The 20,135-nt window shown below is 41.6% G+C and overlaps 1 protein-coding gene across 1 annotated transcript in view; it reads right to left on the minus strand.

Annotated features, from left to right (window-relative positions):
* The window catches only part of LOC120945882 (atrial natriuretic peptide receptor 1-like), an 86,084-nt gene extending 66,612 nt beyond the window's left edge, over positions 1–19,472 (minus strand). Inside the window, exon 1 of the mRNA XM_040360431.1 lies at positions 18,873–19,472. Coding sequence (XP_040216365.1) covers positions 18,873–18,917 — 45 coding nt within the window. The 5' untranslated portion in view covers positions 18,918–19,472. The remainder of the gene's footprint in view (positions 1–18,872) is intronic.
* Between the last annotated feature and the right edge of the window lie 663 nt (positions 19,473–20,135).

Consider the following 20,135-nt stretch of genomic DNA (forward strand, 5'->3'; position numbering starts at 1 on the left):
CTTTTTTTCCCACAAATAGAGCTTTCTTTTGGTGGTATTTGATCACCTCTGAGGTTTTTATTTTTTGCGCTATAAACAAAAATAGAGCGACAATTTTGAAAAAAATGAATATTTTTTACTTTTTGCTGTAATAAATATCCCCAAAAATATATAAAAAAACATTTTTTTTCCTCAGTTTAGGTCGAGACGTATTCTTGTACGTATTTTTCATAAAAAAAATCGCAATAAGCGTTTATTGATTGGTTTGCGCAAAAGTTATAGCGTTTACAAAATAGGGGGTATTTTTATGTCATTTTTATTAATATATTTTTTTTACTAGTAATGGCGGCGATCGGCGATTTTTTTTTCGGTACTGCGACATTATGGCGGACACTTCGGACACTTTTGACACATTTTTGGGACCAGTGGCATTTTTATAGCGATCAGTGCTATATATCAGAGAATTTATTGTAGTAGGAAGCAGAAAATCCATCTGGGCCAGGATGTTTATTACAAAGCTTTTATAGCCGCGATGACTTCTGTTGCAGAGATGGGACACTCGAGTCGTTCACGGTGGGTTTGTGAGAGTGTTGGGAGGGTAATTTGTGAAAAAAGGAAATCAGCAGCAGCATGGTCAAAATGATGGTTGGGCGAATATATAATTTAGCACTTGTGAACATTTTTGATAGGGTTTCTTGTGTATGAATCACAGCTTAATTTGAGTCACACAGATGTTGTAGGTTTTGCAGTGAGTGTAGGTGGTCGAGCTAATAGGGTATCTGGTTTGTTTGAGGTAATAAAGGTGTTGTGATTTACATATTAATTTGTCTGCACAGTCAGTGAGAAACAGGTCGAATTCTAACCAGGCTCTAGCAAGCTTAGCTTTAGTAGAAGGGGAGGGAGAATTTTGAAATGCATTGTGACACAGATTTTAAGTAATTTTCAAATATTTGGTGAAGGAGCTCACGCTTGTGTTTGAGAAATGATGCTTGTCGGATAAAGGTACCTCAAATTAAAGATTTATGGGCTTCTCAAAGAGTGAGAGGGAAATATCTGCAGAAGTGTTATTAACCTCCCTGGCGGTCTTCCCGAGACTGACTCGGGGTTTGATTTTCCTGCTCCGATCGGTAACCCCGAGTCAGTCTCGGGCTCGCCTCGCTGAATCCACAGGCACTTTTTACTTACCTTGTCCCTGGATCCAGCGTTGCCACCGCGCTGTGTGAGCGAGCGGGACCTCGCTCGATTCACATAGTGCTTCCGTGTGACGCCGATCTCCGTTCCCTGCGACGTTACGACGCACGGGGACGGAGAACGGCGCCAAATTTAAAAACGTAAACAAACACTTTACATACAGTATACTGTAATCTTATAGATTACAGTACTGTATGTAAAAAAAACACACCCCCCTTGTCCCTAGTGGTCTGTCCTGTGTCATGCATGTCATTTTATATAATAAAAACGTTTCTTTCTCCCTGCAAACTGTAGATTGTCCATAGCAACCAAAAGTGTCCCTTTATGTCAAAAATAGTTTTAGATCAGCTAAAAAACAGCGATAATAAATTATAATCACTTGCAGAATTGTGCGATAGCGATTTGTGGGGAAATTCGTCATAAAAAAAAAAAAATAATGACAGCAACAATTCTGCAACTGAGCAAATTTCAGTGATTTTAATTTGATTACATTATTGAATAATTTTTATTATAATTATATTATTATTTGTTATAATTATTTATAATTATTTATTATATTATAATTTATAATTTTGTTTTTAAAAAAATGTCATACCCGGGATGCCTATTAGAATCTTGTTTGGTCAGATTTAAGTGAGTTATTTCTAAAAATTACAGACCTACAATATAAAACACCAAATTTCCTTGCAAATAATGGTACCGCTTTCAGCACCTTTTTTCTGACAGAATCATACCGCCAGGGAGGTTAATGAAGTCATTAAGAGAATGCTTAATATCTATGGGATGTGTGAGTTAGAACGGAATCATTAATGTACCAAGACAAATCCTGGGATAGGGGAGGAGGTGGTAGTACAAACTGCACTATGATCGGACCAAGTAAAGGGCGTAAGAACTGATGATAGGATCTCTGGGACCAGGCCAACACTTAGGAAGATATGATCAATCCTAGAAAATTTGGGTGGATGGGAGTAATATGTAAAGCGTTTATGAGCTGGATTGAGCTCACACCAAGAGTCTAACATGTTATGCTTAGAGATAAGTTGCTGAAACGAAAGCTTAGGGTAACAGGAGGAGGGCGAAGGGGGAGATTTATCCAAGAAAAGAAAAAGAACTTGGTTGGAGTCTCCACATAATATCACTGTACCTAACTTGTGTGAATGAATTACATGAAAAAGATAGGAAATAAATGATAATGGATGTTTATTAGGAGCATAATATGATACAATGGTTACAGCAACATCAGAAATGTGCCCAATAAGAATGAGGTAGCGGTCTTCAGGATCTTTAATTTCAGATAAAAGTACAAATGGGGTTGTACGGTGAATAGCTTTAGGAACACCTTGTTATTTAGTGGCTGACGAGGCTGTATATACCTGGGGTACGAGGAGCTGAAATATTCAGTAAAATGGGTCTCTTGTAGGCAAAACATTTGGATTTTAGCTGCGGCAAATTAACAGAATGCTTTAGTGCGTTTTTGTGGTATATTAAGACTTTGGACATTTAGGGTCAAAATGTTTAAGGGGGCCATATTGGTAAAATAACTGAGTTGCATAATAAAAAAACGTTAAGTTCTGACAGTAGGATCACATACAATTCAGTATAGGGAGGGGGTAAGAAGAAGGAAAGGCTGGAGGAAAAGAAAAGGAATTTTCTCTCATCGAGCAGATATTACTAAGATTTGTAAAATAATAAAGAGAGCTGATAGCTCAACAGAACGGCGTACTTTTCTTCAAGTAAACTACAAACAGAAATGTGTTGTGTATTCCTGCTGAGTTATTCCATTAATCACATTGCTAGGTGTGCCAGAGGGTCTGGGACAGTTCATTGGGGTTGAAAGGCAGAGTAACGGACTGAACAAACAAAAGCAGCTCCCTCTGGGGTTTGCTACACATGTAAACTGATACATTCTGCTGGAGAGCTGGAGAGCTTGTGCTTTTGAAAGACAATAGACTTGCTGGCTGGATTACCAGATGAAAATAGAAGAAATAAAGCCTAAAAAGGAAACTAATACAGCCGTCACACCTAAGGAATGGTATGCTGCAATATACTAAATGTTTGCTTTTGGCTTTAAAACTGCTTCAACCCCTTCCTGTCCACGCTATAGCTGCCCACGTACCCCCTGCGTCACAGTCCCCACAGAGCCCACCAGTGCTGCCAATCAGTGCCGCCAATCAGTGCCAATCAGTGCCCATTGGTGCCTCCTCATCAGTGTCACTTATCGGTGCTGCCTATCAGTGCCCTTCAGTGCCTCCTACCAGTGCCCATCAGTGCCACCTATCAATGCCCATCAGTGTCCATCAGTGCAGCCTCCCCAGTGCACATTAGTGGAGGCGAAAAACTACCTGTTTGCAACATTTTATAACAAACTATTAAAAATGTTTTTGTTTTTTTTGCCAAAATAAAAAGCACTATTTATTTATATCTAAAAGAAAGCTCTATTTGTGTGAAAAAAAGTTCTAAAAATTTTGAATGGGTGCAGTGTTGCATGACCAGGCAAATGTCATTCAAAATGTGACAGCGCTGAAAGATGAAAATGAAAGATGAAAATGTACCTAGTCAGGAATGGGGTAAAAGTGCTCAGTAGTCCAGGGGTTAAACAAGTCCTCGCTGCTCTCTGTAGCTGTACATATTGTAGAGCAATTTATTCTCACAAGAGTTCACAAAATGCAGGGAATTTGTCCAAGTAAGGCTAGGTTTACTGTGCCGGTTTCCCAGGGGCCACATTTGCACGGGCACAGCAGCCCATTCATTTGAATGGGCAGCTGCATCTGTACAAAATGCAGGTGAAAGGTCCCTACACCTCTTCCAAAAACACAGTAGCAGGGAAACCACACAGTGCTTTGTGTTTCCCAGCACGGAAACCTACGCTGTGGTTTCCAGTTCATGGGGGTGCTATTAGGATTATTGGCACCTTCACGCATCTGCTAAACAGAAGTGCAGTTTTTACTGCAGGCACAAGAAGATGTGCGACTACACCTTTCCGTACCCAATCAGATGTGAACCTTGGTCCCCTGTTCTCCCCTTTTTTCTGTGCACCTGTGTTTACATATTATTAAAATATTAAAAGGTTGGCAGCTACATAGGTCATTGAGCATTTGTTTTAAAGCTCATGTATATATTTTTAATAAAATGTAAATATATAAACTACCTATAGCCTGGCCACAATTCTATCTCAAGTATAGCTAGTTATAGTGGAACTGCCTACCCTTTTACCCAACATATTCTGTGCTGCTTTACCATAGTCTTAGCTCTCCTCCTCTTCCATTGGTTTACCATTTCTGATGTAACCACTGGAGATGTACCAAGAGAGAAAAAAAGAAAAAAAAGAAAAATGACTGCTGCACACCCTTAAGAGTTATTACTACGTTTTATTAAATATCAGAAAATAGAGCATAAAAGGCATTAAAAACACACAGGTAACCAATAATGGTATAGTACCCTAGAAGTGACCTGAGAATACACTCACAAAAACGAGACGGCAGAAATCAGTGACAAATTGAAAACTGGAGCTTGATCATCCAATAAGGAGATCTAAGTCCATAACTCACCCATTTCACCTCCACACAACACAAGAGACCCCACCCCAAGCACATATATAACCCCCACTGCTATCAATAATCCTAAAGATTTCCACACCATTGCGGTGGCTCCCTGTAACTACAGGTAGTGTGTTTTTAATGCCTTTTATGCTCTATTTTCTGATATTTAATAAATGTAGTAATAACTCTTAAGGGTGTGCAGCAGTAATTTTTCTTTTTTTTGTTTTTTTCTCTCTTGGTACATTATATTTTTGATTGCACCCCCCGACAATATCGGTGAGTACTACATATTTGATAAATAGGTGGGATTCCCATATCCTTCTCTCCTTTGTTTATAACCACTGGAGATCATCTCCGGCACCCAACTGCACTCCCAGTATCTCAGGCCTCGTACACATGGCCGAGGAACTCGGCAGGCGAAACACATCGTTTTCCTCGTCGAGTTCTTGTTAGGCTTGTCGAGGAACTCGACAAACCAATTTTCTCCATTCCCGTCGAGGAAAAAGAGAACATGCTCTCTTTTTTGGCTTGTCGAGTTCCTCGACAGTTTCCTTGCTGAAAAATGTACACACGACCGTTTTCCTCTGCAAAAAAAATCTCCACCAGTTTCTTGATGGATTCTGCGAGGAAACCGGTTGTGTGTACAAGGCCTTATTTATATAGCACTTTCCTCCTTGGGATTTCAGAAAGTGTTATCTGTTATTGTGGAAGATGATCAGGCAGCTGTCTTGGATGTGTGTCTTGGAGTGTGGGAGGATTCCGGGGTAAAGCCTTGCAAGCACAGTACGAACATTGAACTGAGGACCTTAGTGTTGCATTGCAGAAGCACTAATCACTAAGCCACTTGCTGATACTGGGGTACACCTGAACTTGGACACATGTGCAGAAAATACCTACAGTACAATCTCCTAGCATTTTTCTCCCTTTAATACATTTTTTAATACAAAAATCTTCAACAAAAGGGGAAGGGATTTACACGCTATCTTTAATAGACATGATTACATATAGAAGCCTATTTTAGGTGCACTTTATATACAGGTCAGAGTAGGTGGAAAATCACCTTAGGGGGCAGTGTTCTATGCCCAAAACCCCTATCCAGGTCTCCTTGCTTGAACTCTTTTTTAAAAAGGATTAGTTCAATTTCACTTTTCTGTAATCTGAAGCACCTGACTTCTTATGTGTTTTGGTTAATCTCCATAATATAAAATACATAAAAAATCTAACAGGGACAGTGAGAACACCTTATAATTGCCAAATCACATGCATAGGTCCAGAAACAATGTACATATTTTTCCAATGAAGTCCTCAAGACATATTGTAAATTGTTAAATTGTTTAACTCTCCAGCATCTAACAAAAACGGAAATATTAGTGTAACTACTTGCCGACCGCACTATAGCAGAAAAACACCTACAGCGTGGTTGTTCAGTTCTGAGAGGGTGTCAATAGATATCCTCCCAAAACCCTGCCCCCTACGTGCCTTCTTCAGATACAGCTAATCACATTTCGGGATAAAGGGCCAATCACAGCTGATCACATGTACACAGACTTGTCGGTTATCGGCAGTCCTTTCCTCCCACGCTGTGTCTGTGGCAGGAAAGGAGAGCTGTTAACCAGCAAGCCTGTCAGCACATCATTTACACTGATAATCAGGGCACTGATCATAAGTGCCTTGATGATCAGTGCAGCCCCATCAGTGTCCATCAGTGCAGCTTATCAGTGGCCATCAGTGCCACCTCATAATGCAGCTTCTTCAGTGCCCATCAGTGCTGCCTCATCAGTGCTGTCTAATTAGTTCCACCTCATTAGTGGCCATCAGTGCCGCATCATTAGTGGCAATCAGTGTAGCCTATCAGTGTCCATCAGTGCAGCCTCATTAGTGCACATCAGTGAAGAAGAAAAAGTAATTGTTTACCAAAATGTTGGTCTCTTTTCGTTTGTTTAGCAACAAATAAAAAACTCAGTGATGATTAAATACCACCAAAAGAAAGCTTTATCTGTCTAATGCTAAAAATGTTGTTTGGGTACAGTGTTGCACGACTGACTAATTGTCCTTCAAAGTGTGAAAGCACTGAAAATTGAAAATTGGCCTGGGCAGGAAAGGGGCAAAAGTGCCCAGTAGGCAAGTGGTTAAATACTGACTTATTACAAGCATCGTCAGCGCAACGTGGCATGCCATACTTGTGTTTCCCCTTCAAACCAACAGAATACATTTCCCAATATAAGAGAAAGCAATCAGTGTGGAGAAAATTAGCTACAAACATAGCAGCACTTGCATTAAATCTGGTAGACTGTACATATTCTAAAGGCTGCCAATGCAATAAAGCATTATCAATTGGCAATTAGCTAGCATACAGCAGTGGCTATAATGTGCCCAGTAGTGGTATTTGGACTAAAGTATTTCTTTCAATTAATGAGCATGCCATTTTTTGCTATAACAGAGCATAGATGGAGGACAGAGATATATTAGTAGACGTTTTTGGGCCTTGTGTCTCTAACACAGAGTCTTAAAAAAATGAAGCCTACGCAATTTATACCCTACCATCTGTTTTCCCACATTTCATCAGTGTCATAAATACTACATTATTTCTGGTATATAAATGCCACAAAACAATCAACACCATCTGTGCTGTAACATTCTCTGTAAATATTGTATAGGACGTCTTTCAAATTGCCACTGAAAATATATTACTTGAGAGAAAACTCAAAGCCCAAATTAGCCATTAAATTACACAGTTAAGATATTATGCTTTAAACTGTTTGAATTGAATATCAGCTCAGTTTTATCTTAACTATAGGTAATAGTATATCCAAAACTTACCTATATTTTCATATACAAGTGCATAAAGAAATATTTCCAATGTAATTAAATGCCATTAAATGCCATTAAAGTTGCCATTAAAGTATATCTACAGCTAAAGCCTTTTTTAAAGCTTTGAATTAAAACCCCTCCAAGTTGTTTTTTGTGTCCCAATAGAGAGATATACTTTCAATTACTGTCCCATAGACATAGAATCAGAATTAGAATCAGAAAATGTATTATCATTTTACATCAACATTCATAAAAGTAAACACTTTTTATCTCTCTTACAATAAGGCGCCATTCATCACTTGCCTGACGAAGAGGTCCTGTGCGACTTTGAAACGTTGCTTTTTTTGTGATCGTTTTTATGCATTAAAATTTTTGGACGTTTTTCTAAATGATCCTCGGTGTGCTGGTGAATATATCTGCATTCACACTTGTGCGACTTGTCATGCGGCTTTGAACATCAAAGTCGCATGACACATCGCAGCCCATTCTTTTCATTGCACCCGTCGTAGCGACTTTAAAAAGGTGACTGCACTACTTTGGTGCAACTTTTGCTGTGACTTAGATCCATTGAGTGTAAAGTCGGATCAAAGTCGCACTGGAAATTGTGCGACTATGGAGTCACGCTAGTGTGAATGGAGCCAATAAGAATTCCATACCTAACATTAAAACAGAACACAATACTCATACTATAATAAATACATAACCCCCCAATCAATATATTCCAAAACACTTCTAGCTTTCAAAAGCCATATGGATCGAGGAGAGAAGCTATTCCACAACCTGGTAGTGCCGGAGAAAAAACCTTTATACCGTCTACCACAAGGTTGCAATGTATACAGAACATTACCAGGATGAGAAATAGTCTCTAAAATAATAATTGCTCTCTGAAGTCACCTCCCCTCCCCCAATTACTCAATGCTTGGTAAGCTTCAATAATTTTATGTGCTGTTTTTATTAGCTTCTGTGAGGCATTTCTGTCATGCCCCATATAGAATCCTTGCCATAGAGAAATGTGAAAAGTTAACACACTTTCAATTGCAACTTTATAAAAAGTCAATGAGGACCTGCATGGTGAGCCCAGCCCACCAGATTATGGCGGGCACCAGGGATATGTACCTTGTCCATGACAGGTCCCTAATTATTGTTCCCAGAAAACCCCTGTACTCTCTCAATCTCCATCCACCACTTGTAGATAATGTCCTTTACTTTCCTAAAATCAATTGATAGCTACATTTGATTTTTAAGTTAGTTCTATCTGCACCAACCAACTAGGCCTTTAATAACCTGATGATATGCAGGACCGTTGCCGTCCCTTATTTTCTCACTACCGTGGTGCACATTTTACACAGAGTCCACCTCTAAGCAAGAGGACACAATCACGAGTGTATAAAATAAACGAAAAAGGGCTGTGGGATCTTTGTAATAAAGGGCCGGGAAATCCAAAACCCTGTTTAAAAAGTGTTGGGCTCAGTCCCAAATTTTTTGCTACCATGGATATTCAAAAAACCTAAAATCAATAAAAAAACATGCAGATATAATTATTATTGTTTTACAAGTGAGACAATACAGAATGTAAGGCCAGAGCAATAACATCCTCTGTAGATCTACTGTATGTTATCGAAAAGCAAATTGGTAGCTATTCAGCTCTGGGGAACTCCACTGTTTAGTATGATTTAAGATTAAAGATTAATTTCTTAAAACATTTGACTACATTGGAAGTCAAAGCCACCTGACAATAATCGCTAAGGCAAGAAATACTAGACTTCTTTGGGATTGGATTTTTTTTTTGAGGATTTCAAGTGTAGCACCTGTGTACTTTATGGTACTGGTGCTAGTTAAATTTAAAGGTAGATCAGAGTGTAGTTAAACTCTGATCAAGATTGTTAAGTGCAAAACAGGGTCTCTGTCTCAGCTTGGCTGTGCTGTAGGCTTATTCTGTTGTGTCGGGGTGTTCTTCCAGCCCCGGTGCTGCAGGTGGCAGCAGTGGAGTCAAGGTTAAGGTGCTCTTTCCCAGCAGCCAATCAGGAGGGTTTGTCCTCGCTGTGCATGCTGGGGAGGGGTATTTATGAGGCAGACGCCATTGGTTCTGGGTCTTCTTCGTCCAGTGTAGCACCCACCTTTAGGGTGGCCACACCACGGTCCCCCCGGCGTTATGGCCTACCTGGCCGGGGGGTGCGTGCCACGCGGTGTTCCTGGTTTCCGGGACCATGTTGGCCCGGAGCATCTGAACAGCGATGGGAATCCAGTGAGTGACTGGGTTCCCACCTTTGAGGATCCCAAGCTGTACTGCTGTTCGATGGGGAGTCAGTCTGAGGAGCGCCATTGAGAGGCTGGCGGTCCAAAAGGGCCTGGACAAACCACCGGGGATTGAGGTGGCCGGACACTGGGGGATTGATCACCTGTCAGTCGGTACCTGGGCGACAAGTTGAAGGAGATCCAGATGTAACTCATCCAAAGAGGGATACCTCCGACAATTCAATCCAGAAGGGGGCTTGTGGCAGAAGTACCTTTCTGAGGCTCACCGAGGAGAGTCTGTGGCAGAGACTTTCTCCTCAAGTTCAAGTTCACCAATGAGGGTCTGTGGCAGAGACTTTATCCTGAAATTGTCCGAGTGATACTCCGGCTGCCAGGTCAGTGAGAGAGGCGCCTGTCCGGGAATGCTAAACCCACTCCGGCGGGAGTGGCGCAAAGAAGTGTTAAGCTTGGGAGCAGGACTGTTTCCTATTATCACGCCTGAATCTGCTATTCTCCATTCTTCATCAACTTTACTTTCTTCACCATCAGTTTACTGTTTTTACCCGGCTGGGTAATAAAGAGCACAGCAAAGAGCACCTGTCGTGGACATTCCTTTACTTCTACTATATGCAATACGCATCATTCACCCCTAGGAATTCGGAGGAGCCAAGAGGTAATACACCGCCCAAAAATCCAGCAGCTCCTCCGGGGGTAGTGCTACATGTGGGGGCTCGTCCGGGATTGGCTGTTACCTCAACATACCGGAATTCAGAAGTTTAATCTACAATTGATTCAAGGAATTGTCGTGTGTTAAAATGTGCCTGGTGAGGAAGGAGTTAACGTTGCCATTAAAGCTGGGCGCACGTGCGCCGAAGCCATGTGCGCCTGCCATGTGTGAAGAAAAGAACTCAGGTGGGAGGAGCCACCCACCCCTGCGTGAGACGCAGACTGAGTTTGGCGCCAAAGGACAGAGTGATTGCCCGCCACAAGAGAAGGTCGTGCGAACATGGTCTGTGCCATCAACACCATTAGGAAAGCTGCGACCCCCGATGTCTGTGCCGGGAGTCAACGCGATGTCTGCTGCCTGGAGTCCCCCTGACAGATACCGGAATTCGAATGCGGATCCAGGGGAAGTTCGTCTTGTTTTCCACTGTCCTGCCCCCATGTTCGGAGCTGGCCGTCCGCCTTTTGCCTTTTGCCAGATACAAGAGATGCCGGAGTTACCTATTCCAAGTGGAACCACCAACTGAGTCCCCGGGAGTACAAGGTGGACTGGATCACTGGGACTGGGACCGTGGGACCGTGGAGGAGGAGGCCCCATGGCAGGAAACCTCCCTAAATACAGTAGTCGTTGATCTGGAGGTGGTGACCGTCTCATCCAGGCTTATCCCTGCCATTGGCTGCTAAACCAACCATATCACCGGAGGTAAGAGATGTGGATGAAAAAGTGTGCGTGTCTAATGTGGAAGCAGATGCTGTACCGGAGACAACATCAACCAATGTGATCTCTGTGTGGCACGCTATCGCTCAGATGGGCCCCGCGCAGGCTTCCCACGGCTGTAGTCGAGGCCTGCATGTGAGCAAAAATTATGCAACCAACATCCTTGTTGGGGGGCGCACATGCCTGCCCGCTGAGGAATGTGATTCATTGGACTTTGTCTGACGATGGGGATGACCGATGGTTCGAACCAGAGTTTCCCGAGTCGCAGTGGGGTAAAAGCTCCCGAACCAACAAGTCCCGTAGACGCAAGAAGCGCTCCTGCCAATGCTGCACCACTTGCAGGGCTTCCCCAGTTAACATTGGAAGTTGAAGTGCCAAGCACTAGTGTCGTTAACCCTATGCCTGCTCTTCTACCTGTACAGAAGAGAGCTCCAAACGCTATCATCCTACAAGGCCGTGGAGACCCCCGTACCTTGCCAAAACTGGCCCGCCTACAGCGCATTTTTATGAGAAAGGTGGCCACCGAGTACGGGTGGGAAAAAAAAATATGTGTCACCAGCCCTCATGTCCGTGATTGAGCAAAAGAGAGAGGACTGGTATCAAGATGCAGTTTGGGAGCGTTTGAATGTGCCCAGGGTTGCCCGTGACACAGACTATACCTTCATTCACTTGAGTTACAAGTTTGAAGATTGTTTGTGAGAATGGAGCCCTGGCCGGTACATTTTCAGCGATAGAGTGGTTCATAAATGTCCCGTGGATCAAGTTTTCTCTGTTACCACTACAAATTGCCAAGGGGACATTGTCACTCTGCCGGATCCAAGGTTCTATAAGTAGGCCCAATGCCTACGTTGTCACCTTTATTTTTCGCTTTACAGAAGTTACGGACAAGAATTTGTTGCCCCTTTCCAGTTTTTGTTGTTCATTTCACTGGATCCACACTTTGATGTTTGTGCAGAACTTCGGGGGGTTTGATCAGTTAGGTAAGGATAGGATCTTTGCCGGCTTCTTCACCAGTACCAGCAGAAAGAAGGAAGGAGAAGAAACAGTTTTTATAGCTCCCTTTTTCTACTAATTGTTCTAAGTGAGCAATGGACTGCCTTATCCTGGTAGTACCAGCGCACTGACCACTAGGAGCAGTGCTCTGTGACTTCTACTAGCGCAGAGAACTATTGTACATAACCATGTTTTCTTCTTTAGCCTTGCAGCAGAGAAAGAAAAACAATTTATTAGTGTGGTTTTATATGCCTCAGCACTTATTGATGTCTCTTTGAGAGGAAGGGAAATTTCAATTGCAGTTTCAATTCCAATCTTAGTAAATGTTTATGTAAATGGTTATTTGGATGTGTCTCTTTGTGAGGAAAAGTGGTTTCACCTCAGCGGTGGGATGGTGCAGCTCCGGTTCACCCCTCAGGACTAAAAGTTTAAAGATTTCAAACCCTGGCTGGGGAAGGATCAATTTAAAACCAGTTTGTGCTTGATTGGCTTCAGCAGAGTGTGCAGAGGTGTCTTAGGAGTCTAATGTTGTCTCCTTAAAGAAAGCCTCCGCTATGCATTCACGTAGGGGCCTTACCCTTGTAATAGTAATGAAGAAAAGCTAAAAAAAAATATACAAGCTTCAAGCTTGAACTTCAATTAACATCAGTCCAGTAACTACTTAGCAACCAGCAACTGTTGTACAATGTAAATAGTGCACTGTCCAGGCATATAAAATGTACTTAAAGTGCAGTGCTCAGGTGTATGTCATATACAAACCAAAAGCACAGGGTGCAGTGACCATAACCCTCAAAAAATAACAAATCTCATCATCAAATACCATGAATACGACACTACCTGCCTGAGTTTCATGTTCACCCCGTGTTTGCTTGGGTTTCCTCCCACACTCCAAAGATAAGTTGAAAGGTTAATTCCTCCCCAACTAAACTTGCCCTAGTATGTGTATGAATGTGAGTTGGGGACCTTAGGACTGATGTGAATGCAAAATATATGTAATGTAGAGATGGGCCGAATGACCCCATGTTCGGTATGCGGCAGAACTTTCAAGTATCACAAAAGTTCGGAACCGAATAACGAAGTCTATGGGACCTGAACTGGAAAATCAAAAGTAAATATCTTGAAGGTTTAAGAAAACTTAAAAACAAGGTTGGGACTTTATATGAAGACACAGGGAGTCTCAAGCCCAGTGCTTCCATCCCTATTTATTGGAAATAGGTGGAAAAGTTGGGACTTTGTGTGAAGCATGCAACCAGGGAGATATCACAACAAAAATGTGTCTGCCAGGTACATAATACATTTAGAACTATAAACATTGCATGAAAGCATGATGCGCAACAATAATATGCAATCAATAAAATGCATTATATACAAAATATATAGTAACATAATAGTATAGAACATATTAGTTCATATTGTAGACATTGTAAAAACCAAACTCATTGTTGCGTTTCTCCACAAAATAATGAACATATCCTTTATTAATTGGTACAATCCAAATTGACATGAAGGGTAAATGGTGAAAAATCTTGCGATTGTAAACACAGGGGGGCATCTAATAGCTCAATGTGTTTTGTGGCTTATGCCACTCTTCAGGAGCAGATGTAGGGTAGGTGTCTACAAAAATTGTTAATATTACTAAGGGTTGAAATTGTGTAATATAATGGATATGTCTATAGGGAGAGAAGGAGAATATTATCAAATGCCACTTACAGACATGCTAGTGAGACTGAGCACAAGCGTGGAGGGCTGGAGGCCGGCCATGAAAGGGTACTCAGCCCCCCGGGAGCTGAGGTGGAAAAACTCTGAGGATTACAGTATCTGGAACTGCCATCAGTAACACACTGATATTTACTGTGTTAAACATGCAGTAATGCACTCAAATATACTGTGTTAAACGTGCAGTAATTTACTCAAATACACTGCGTGCAGTAACGCACAGTTATGTACTGCGTTAAACATGCAGTAATTTATTGTATATAGACTGCTTTAAAGATACAGTAATGCACCAATATATACTGCGTTAAACGTGCAGTAATGTACTGCTATAGACTGATTTAAATTTACAGTAAAGCACCAATATATACTGTGCTAAACGTGCAGTAACGCACTAATATATACTGTGTTAAACATTAATTCACTGATATATACTGCAGGAAAACTGCCCTGACAAATTAAATTGACACTGAAGTAAAAATTAATGGTCACACTACACTCACAAGACTGACACTAAAGTAAAAATTTATGGTCACACTACACACACAAAAAATACACTGACGTAAAAATGAATGCTCACAATACATGCACACTAAACTGATATTCTACACTGACAAAAGAAGCACAATAGCACACTATAGCACACTAACTGGCTAGCAGCACTGAACAGAGCCCTGTTCTATCTCTCTCCACGCCAATATCACACTGCAAATGACCGCTATGGGGGAGAATATGTTTATAGTGTGGGGCAGGACTAAGAGCAGAGTCGCTTTGTAGTGGTTTTTAACCCTTTCTCGGCCGCTAGCGGGGGAAAAACCGCCCGTTTGCGGCCGAATAGCGCCGAGAAATTGGCGGTAATGCGCCACTAAAAAAACGCCGCCCTCGCCCCAGTGTGAAAGGGGCCCTAGTGCAGTGCCCTAAACATGCATTTCTTTAACAATTGTGCTTGCAATATTGCCTTAAAAAGGCTAGAATTTTTTTTTACAAAATTTGCCTTCCATAGAGTCCATCCGATAGGGTTTGGTACTATGTTTAGGGTTGGGCTGTCATACAGTACGTTATGGTAATGCATGAGGTAATGCATGTCAACATGCATTATTTAGCATGCATTGCCATAATGCACACGTTTGAATGGGCCCTTAAAGAATGAGAACTTTTTTGAGGTTGATTTTCTTATGGGACAAAACATTTTAATTTTGCAAAATGTATGTTTACTTAGCATAGGGCTTTTATACACAAGCAGAGAGGAGAGATATGGTAAAAATAGGTACTTTAGCCACAGTTTTATGGGTTTGCTGCCCCCTGACCACCCTCCTTAAGCTGCAAAGGCAGTCAGATGGGGTTGTACGCATGCTATGGCAAGAATTATACCCATTCAAGTAAAAGAGGTTGCTCCACAACCTTGTACATTACTCCTGGTTATAGGGTAGGTTGAATTCAGTGATGGTGACCACTGTGATTGACTGTCACAGTGGTCACATGATCAGGTGCTGGTCCCACTGGCTACAGATCATTAGTAAAATTGGAGAACTGTCTTTAATAGCTCAGTCTCTGTGCTGGGAGCATGAAGTGAGCGCGTTCTTAGCAAAGGAACATCAGCCGCCCAGTGACGCACATGTTTTCTTTTTTTTTTTTTTTTTTTTTCTTTTTTTTTTTTTTTTTTTTTAAAGTGTATTTTGTGCGTGTGCTCGAGAGAGGAGCTGGACTGCAGGAGTTAGGAGTAGGCAGGCCTCCCCCAGAGGCAATCTGCCACCTTTCTCCATGCCCCGGGTGGCAATGGCGGGTGTGTGAGGGGGTCCTCCCACACAGCCCGCCCTACCTGCTCCGCTTTGAAGCCCAACGGGGCAGAGGGACTCCCTATAAGGGAGTGAGAGGATTAGCCCGCTCAACCAGCCCCATTAGTCCTTCGCCTCTCTTTAGAGACCGCATGGTCAATGTGCGTGTGTTAACCCAATTTAGAGTGCGTGTGTAGGTGTGGTGGTTTTTGTGGGAGGGGGGTGGGCGTACTAAGCACAGGCTTACCTTGCATAGCACACCCACCGGGAGCCGGGCTGAGACCACCAAACTCAATTCACATGAAGCCGAGACCGGGATCCGAACCTCTAGCTGCAGAGGTGAATGGCTTGTCAGCGCAGTGCCAATCGCGTTGAGCCACCGCAGCTCCGACGCACATGTTTTCCATGTGTGAGCGTTAAAGTTCCTTATGTGTTACAAGGGCGGCAACAGGTTATTGTTTTTATTTCATTTGCTTACTTTTTTACTTTAGTGCTGTCACCAGGGAATGATAAGGGCCTTGTGGACAGTATATAACAATTGTGACAGATACTTTTTGAGAGAAATATCAGGGGTCAAACCCCTGATGTTTCTCCTTTGTGACAGAATTTTTTTTATGACACAGTGTTCTCAATCTTCTCACAAACATAAAGACAACTAACAAACATATAACATAAACCCAGGCAATCCGGATGCTGTGGTGTGACTTCTGTGGTAGTTCACTAGGGGCAGGAACCCCGATCTATGCGATCTGTAAACATGTGTTAGTAGTAGACCTGATATTAGTGAAAAAACCACAGGAGTGACACTGCGGGGAGGGGGAAGCAGGTTGTGCTGAAAAGGCCCTGAACCTGGAGTTCACAACTTATATGTGTATGAATTCCTATTTTGTCTGACTAATTATGAGAGCAGGATCTCCAATGGACATTATCATGGACATTATCAGTCTGATGCAAACACTTTGTTGAAAAAATAGCAGAAGTTACTGCCTCTCTTTCCTCGAAACCCTGAACTTTTCTTTTTGGTGGACTGACATTTCCCCATACAGGATAGAATCCACCAGATTGCTGGACTTTAATTATGTCGATCAGACAAAATAGGAATTCATACACATATAAGTTGTGAACTCCAGGTTCAGGGCCTTTTCAGCACAACCTGCTTCCCCCTCCCCGCAGTGTCACTCCTGTGGTTTTTTCACTAATATCAGGTCTACTACTAACACATGTTTACAGATCGCATAGATCGGGGTTCCTGCCCCTAGTGAACTACCACAGAAGTCACACCACAGCATCCGGATTGCCTGGGTTTATGTTATATGTTTGTTAGTTGTCTTTATGTTTGTGAGTCATATTAGCTATACCGCTCACGCGGCAGCATACCATTCAAAGTACTTGTTCTGCCACGCGGTTTAGCATACACCGCAGACTAATTTTTAATTTTTATTGATGTTTTGTAGATACTAATAAATCATTTATACATTTGTATCAACTGAGTATAGTCCTTCATTTGCCTATAGTAACCTCTTTTCTGGGGTTAGCCTAGTTTTCTAGGGCTTTCACCCAGATTCTTTTTGTATTTTGACTAGTAGTTTTGGTTACGGCAAATACCCTCTCATTTGGGGGAGCGTCTTCTCAGAATAGCACATATCTCACATCATTGGTTGTCATATGGGACACTTCTTCCTTTCTCTTGTTTCTTGCCTTCTCAATCTTCTCCTCTGCTGTTCGGCACTCATTAACACTGAATATGGATTTGCTCCATATTGAGCTCTGCCATGTTCATTCACAAAATGAAGAGATCCTCAAAAATGAGTGGCATGTTTACTGACTTCCCCACTTATTATCCTGAACATGAGCCAGGACCTTGATCTCATCACCTTTGAGGATTAGGTGGTGGGGGGGGGGGGGCATCAGCACTAAAGGAAGAGGACACACAGGGGCTAGGGAAGAACAGTAGTGCAGGAGACGGACAAGGAGCAATCACACTTTTTGTTTTATGAATGACATCTTGTCAGCTGCTGATGACAGCTATTTATAAATTACCAAAGGCTAGGGGACCACTCATCATAGCAATTCATTACTAGCAGTGTTGGTATCGCAACTGAGCTAAAAAGTGCCCATGTAGCTTAAAGGATCACTAAAGGAAAAAATAGATTAAATTCAATCATATAATGTGCCTGTAGTTTCACTTTATTTTCTTAAACTGGTTTCATGTTTATGTGAAGTAAAGAGACCCACAGAAAAAAAACAAACAAATCCAGGGCAGTGTTTTGTTTTTAAAATGAATCTGATTGGTTCTGAGGAGTTTTAGACACACAGCTTGGACCACAGTGAAAATCTGCCATGAGATTTTTCATAAGGAGCCAGACAAGCAGGAAGTGTGGAGATCACAGCAGAATTACAGCAACTTCAAAGCAAAAACGAACAATGAGGACATGAAACCAGTACTGCAGTAAGGTAAAGGAAGCTATTTAGCGAAAAATTCCTTTAGTGATCCTTTAAGGCTTATTTTGTTCTGCTTAATGTGGACCTTTAACTAACTTTACAAGTCTGCATGATTAAATTCCTAACATTATTTTAAAAAGCTATACCATTTATCATTAAAAAGCAATGATGATGACACCAGTCAGTGATGATGACATTGACATGCTGCAGGCAGGAGAAAGCATTTCCACAGTCTCCCGCAATGACAAGACTTCAACTTTTAAACTCATTAGATTAACAGGTCTGTGTCTGAAATTTGTGAACACAGCCAAGAGCTGCTTAGGCACCAGGATTACAGGAGTGGGTCTGAGCCAGCATGCCAGTCCAGGAAGTAGAGGGTGGCCCTTAAACTCTTTCTAGAGATACAATCCGATGAAGGGAATGGTAGGGGAAGTACTGCAATAGGTTATAAATATCTGTATGTGTTACATACTGTACACATAACTTAGGATGCATACACATGCCATTGTAAAGTTACTGTAAAGCTTTGATTTAAAGCACTGGATAATGCACAATAGGAACATTTCTACTGTACTAAACAATGCACAGCAGTTATTACAGGAATTTGATAAACATAATCTGTTAAATATATGTTTTCTAAAGCTACAGAATAGAAATATGTCTTAGCTCTGTATAGAATTTTATTTTATTTTTTTAGCTCTGTAACAATGTATATGATATATGATAAAATATGATATTGAAATATATACTTACCAGTGTCATCATCATATCCACGGGACTGACTTTGTTCGGATTCATCTTATAGAGCAGTTTCTTTATTTGCTCAAATGTAGGCCTCTGTGCAAGGTTTTGGCTTCTACACCTCCTGATCAGCTGCAGTAGAAATTAGAGAAAGAGGAAATCCAGGGTATTTTTCATGTCAGACCTGGATCAGTCGCAGTAGCACATACGGTAGATACATTGCAGTCTTCATGTGTAGTGAAAAGCCTCTGCTGCGATATCACTGAGACAGGTCACCTTGGATTAACTTAATACACTGGCATAAAGTGATCTAGGTATTAGACACAGCACAAGTGCTTCTCAATGGATAACAGCAGTCTTTTGCTTGCTTTATCGAGGCATGTAATTTCACATTTTTGTAAAACTGATTTGAATCAACTGTTCTTGTTTTTAAAACGGCACAGCGTCTTTGGTCGATCTTTCGGGATTTTTTTAGCACTTTTTTTGCAGATGTTTTTGTTTAAGCACTTCTTATTTTAATTATTTCTACCAATGGAAAGGTAGTTATAAAGGGGGAAAAATGCATGATGCACATGTTTTTGCAAGAATTTTTGGACATTTACATTGCAGTCTTTTGGGGCAACATTTTTTGACACTTGAAGCTTGTAGCTCAAAAGAAGTACTTTCTTGATATAGAAGCTTCAAGAGACACTACACTTATGCGGCATACACAAGATCAGTCCATCCGATGAGAACGGACCGATGGACCGTTTTCATCGGTTAACCGATGAAGCTGACTGATGGTCCGTCACGCCTACACACCATCGGTTAAGAAACCCGATCGTGTCAGAACGCGGTGACGTAAAACACAACGACGTGCTGAAAAAAACGAAGTTCAATGCTTCCAAGCATGCGTCGACTTGATTCTGAGCATGCGTGGATTTTTAACCGATGGTCGTGCCTACTAACGATCGGTTTTGTCCTACAGGTTAGGAATCCATCGGTTAAATTTAAAACAAGTTGGCTTTTTTTAACCGATGGTTAAATAACCGATGGCGCCCACACACGATCGGTTCTCATCAGTTTAACCGATTGTGTGTACGCAGCATTAGGTGTGAACAGGCACAACTGAAAACTTTGAGATGTTGAACGTTTTGAAGCTTTAAGCTTTGAGCTACAAAATACTTACAGGTGGAATGAGGCCTTAAAGGGGTTGTAAAGGAAAAAAATGTTTTTCCCTAAATAGCTTCCTTTACCTTAGTGCAATCCTCCTTCACTTACCTCATCCTTCGATTT

This window comes from Rana temporaria, chromosome 1, assembly GCF_905171775.1.
Source record: "Rana temporaria chromosome 1, aRanTem1.1, whole genome shotgun sequence".
Lineage (NCBI taxonomy): Eukaryota > Metazoa > Chordata > Amphibia > Anura > Ranidae > Rana > Rana temporaria.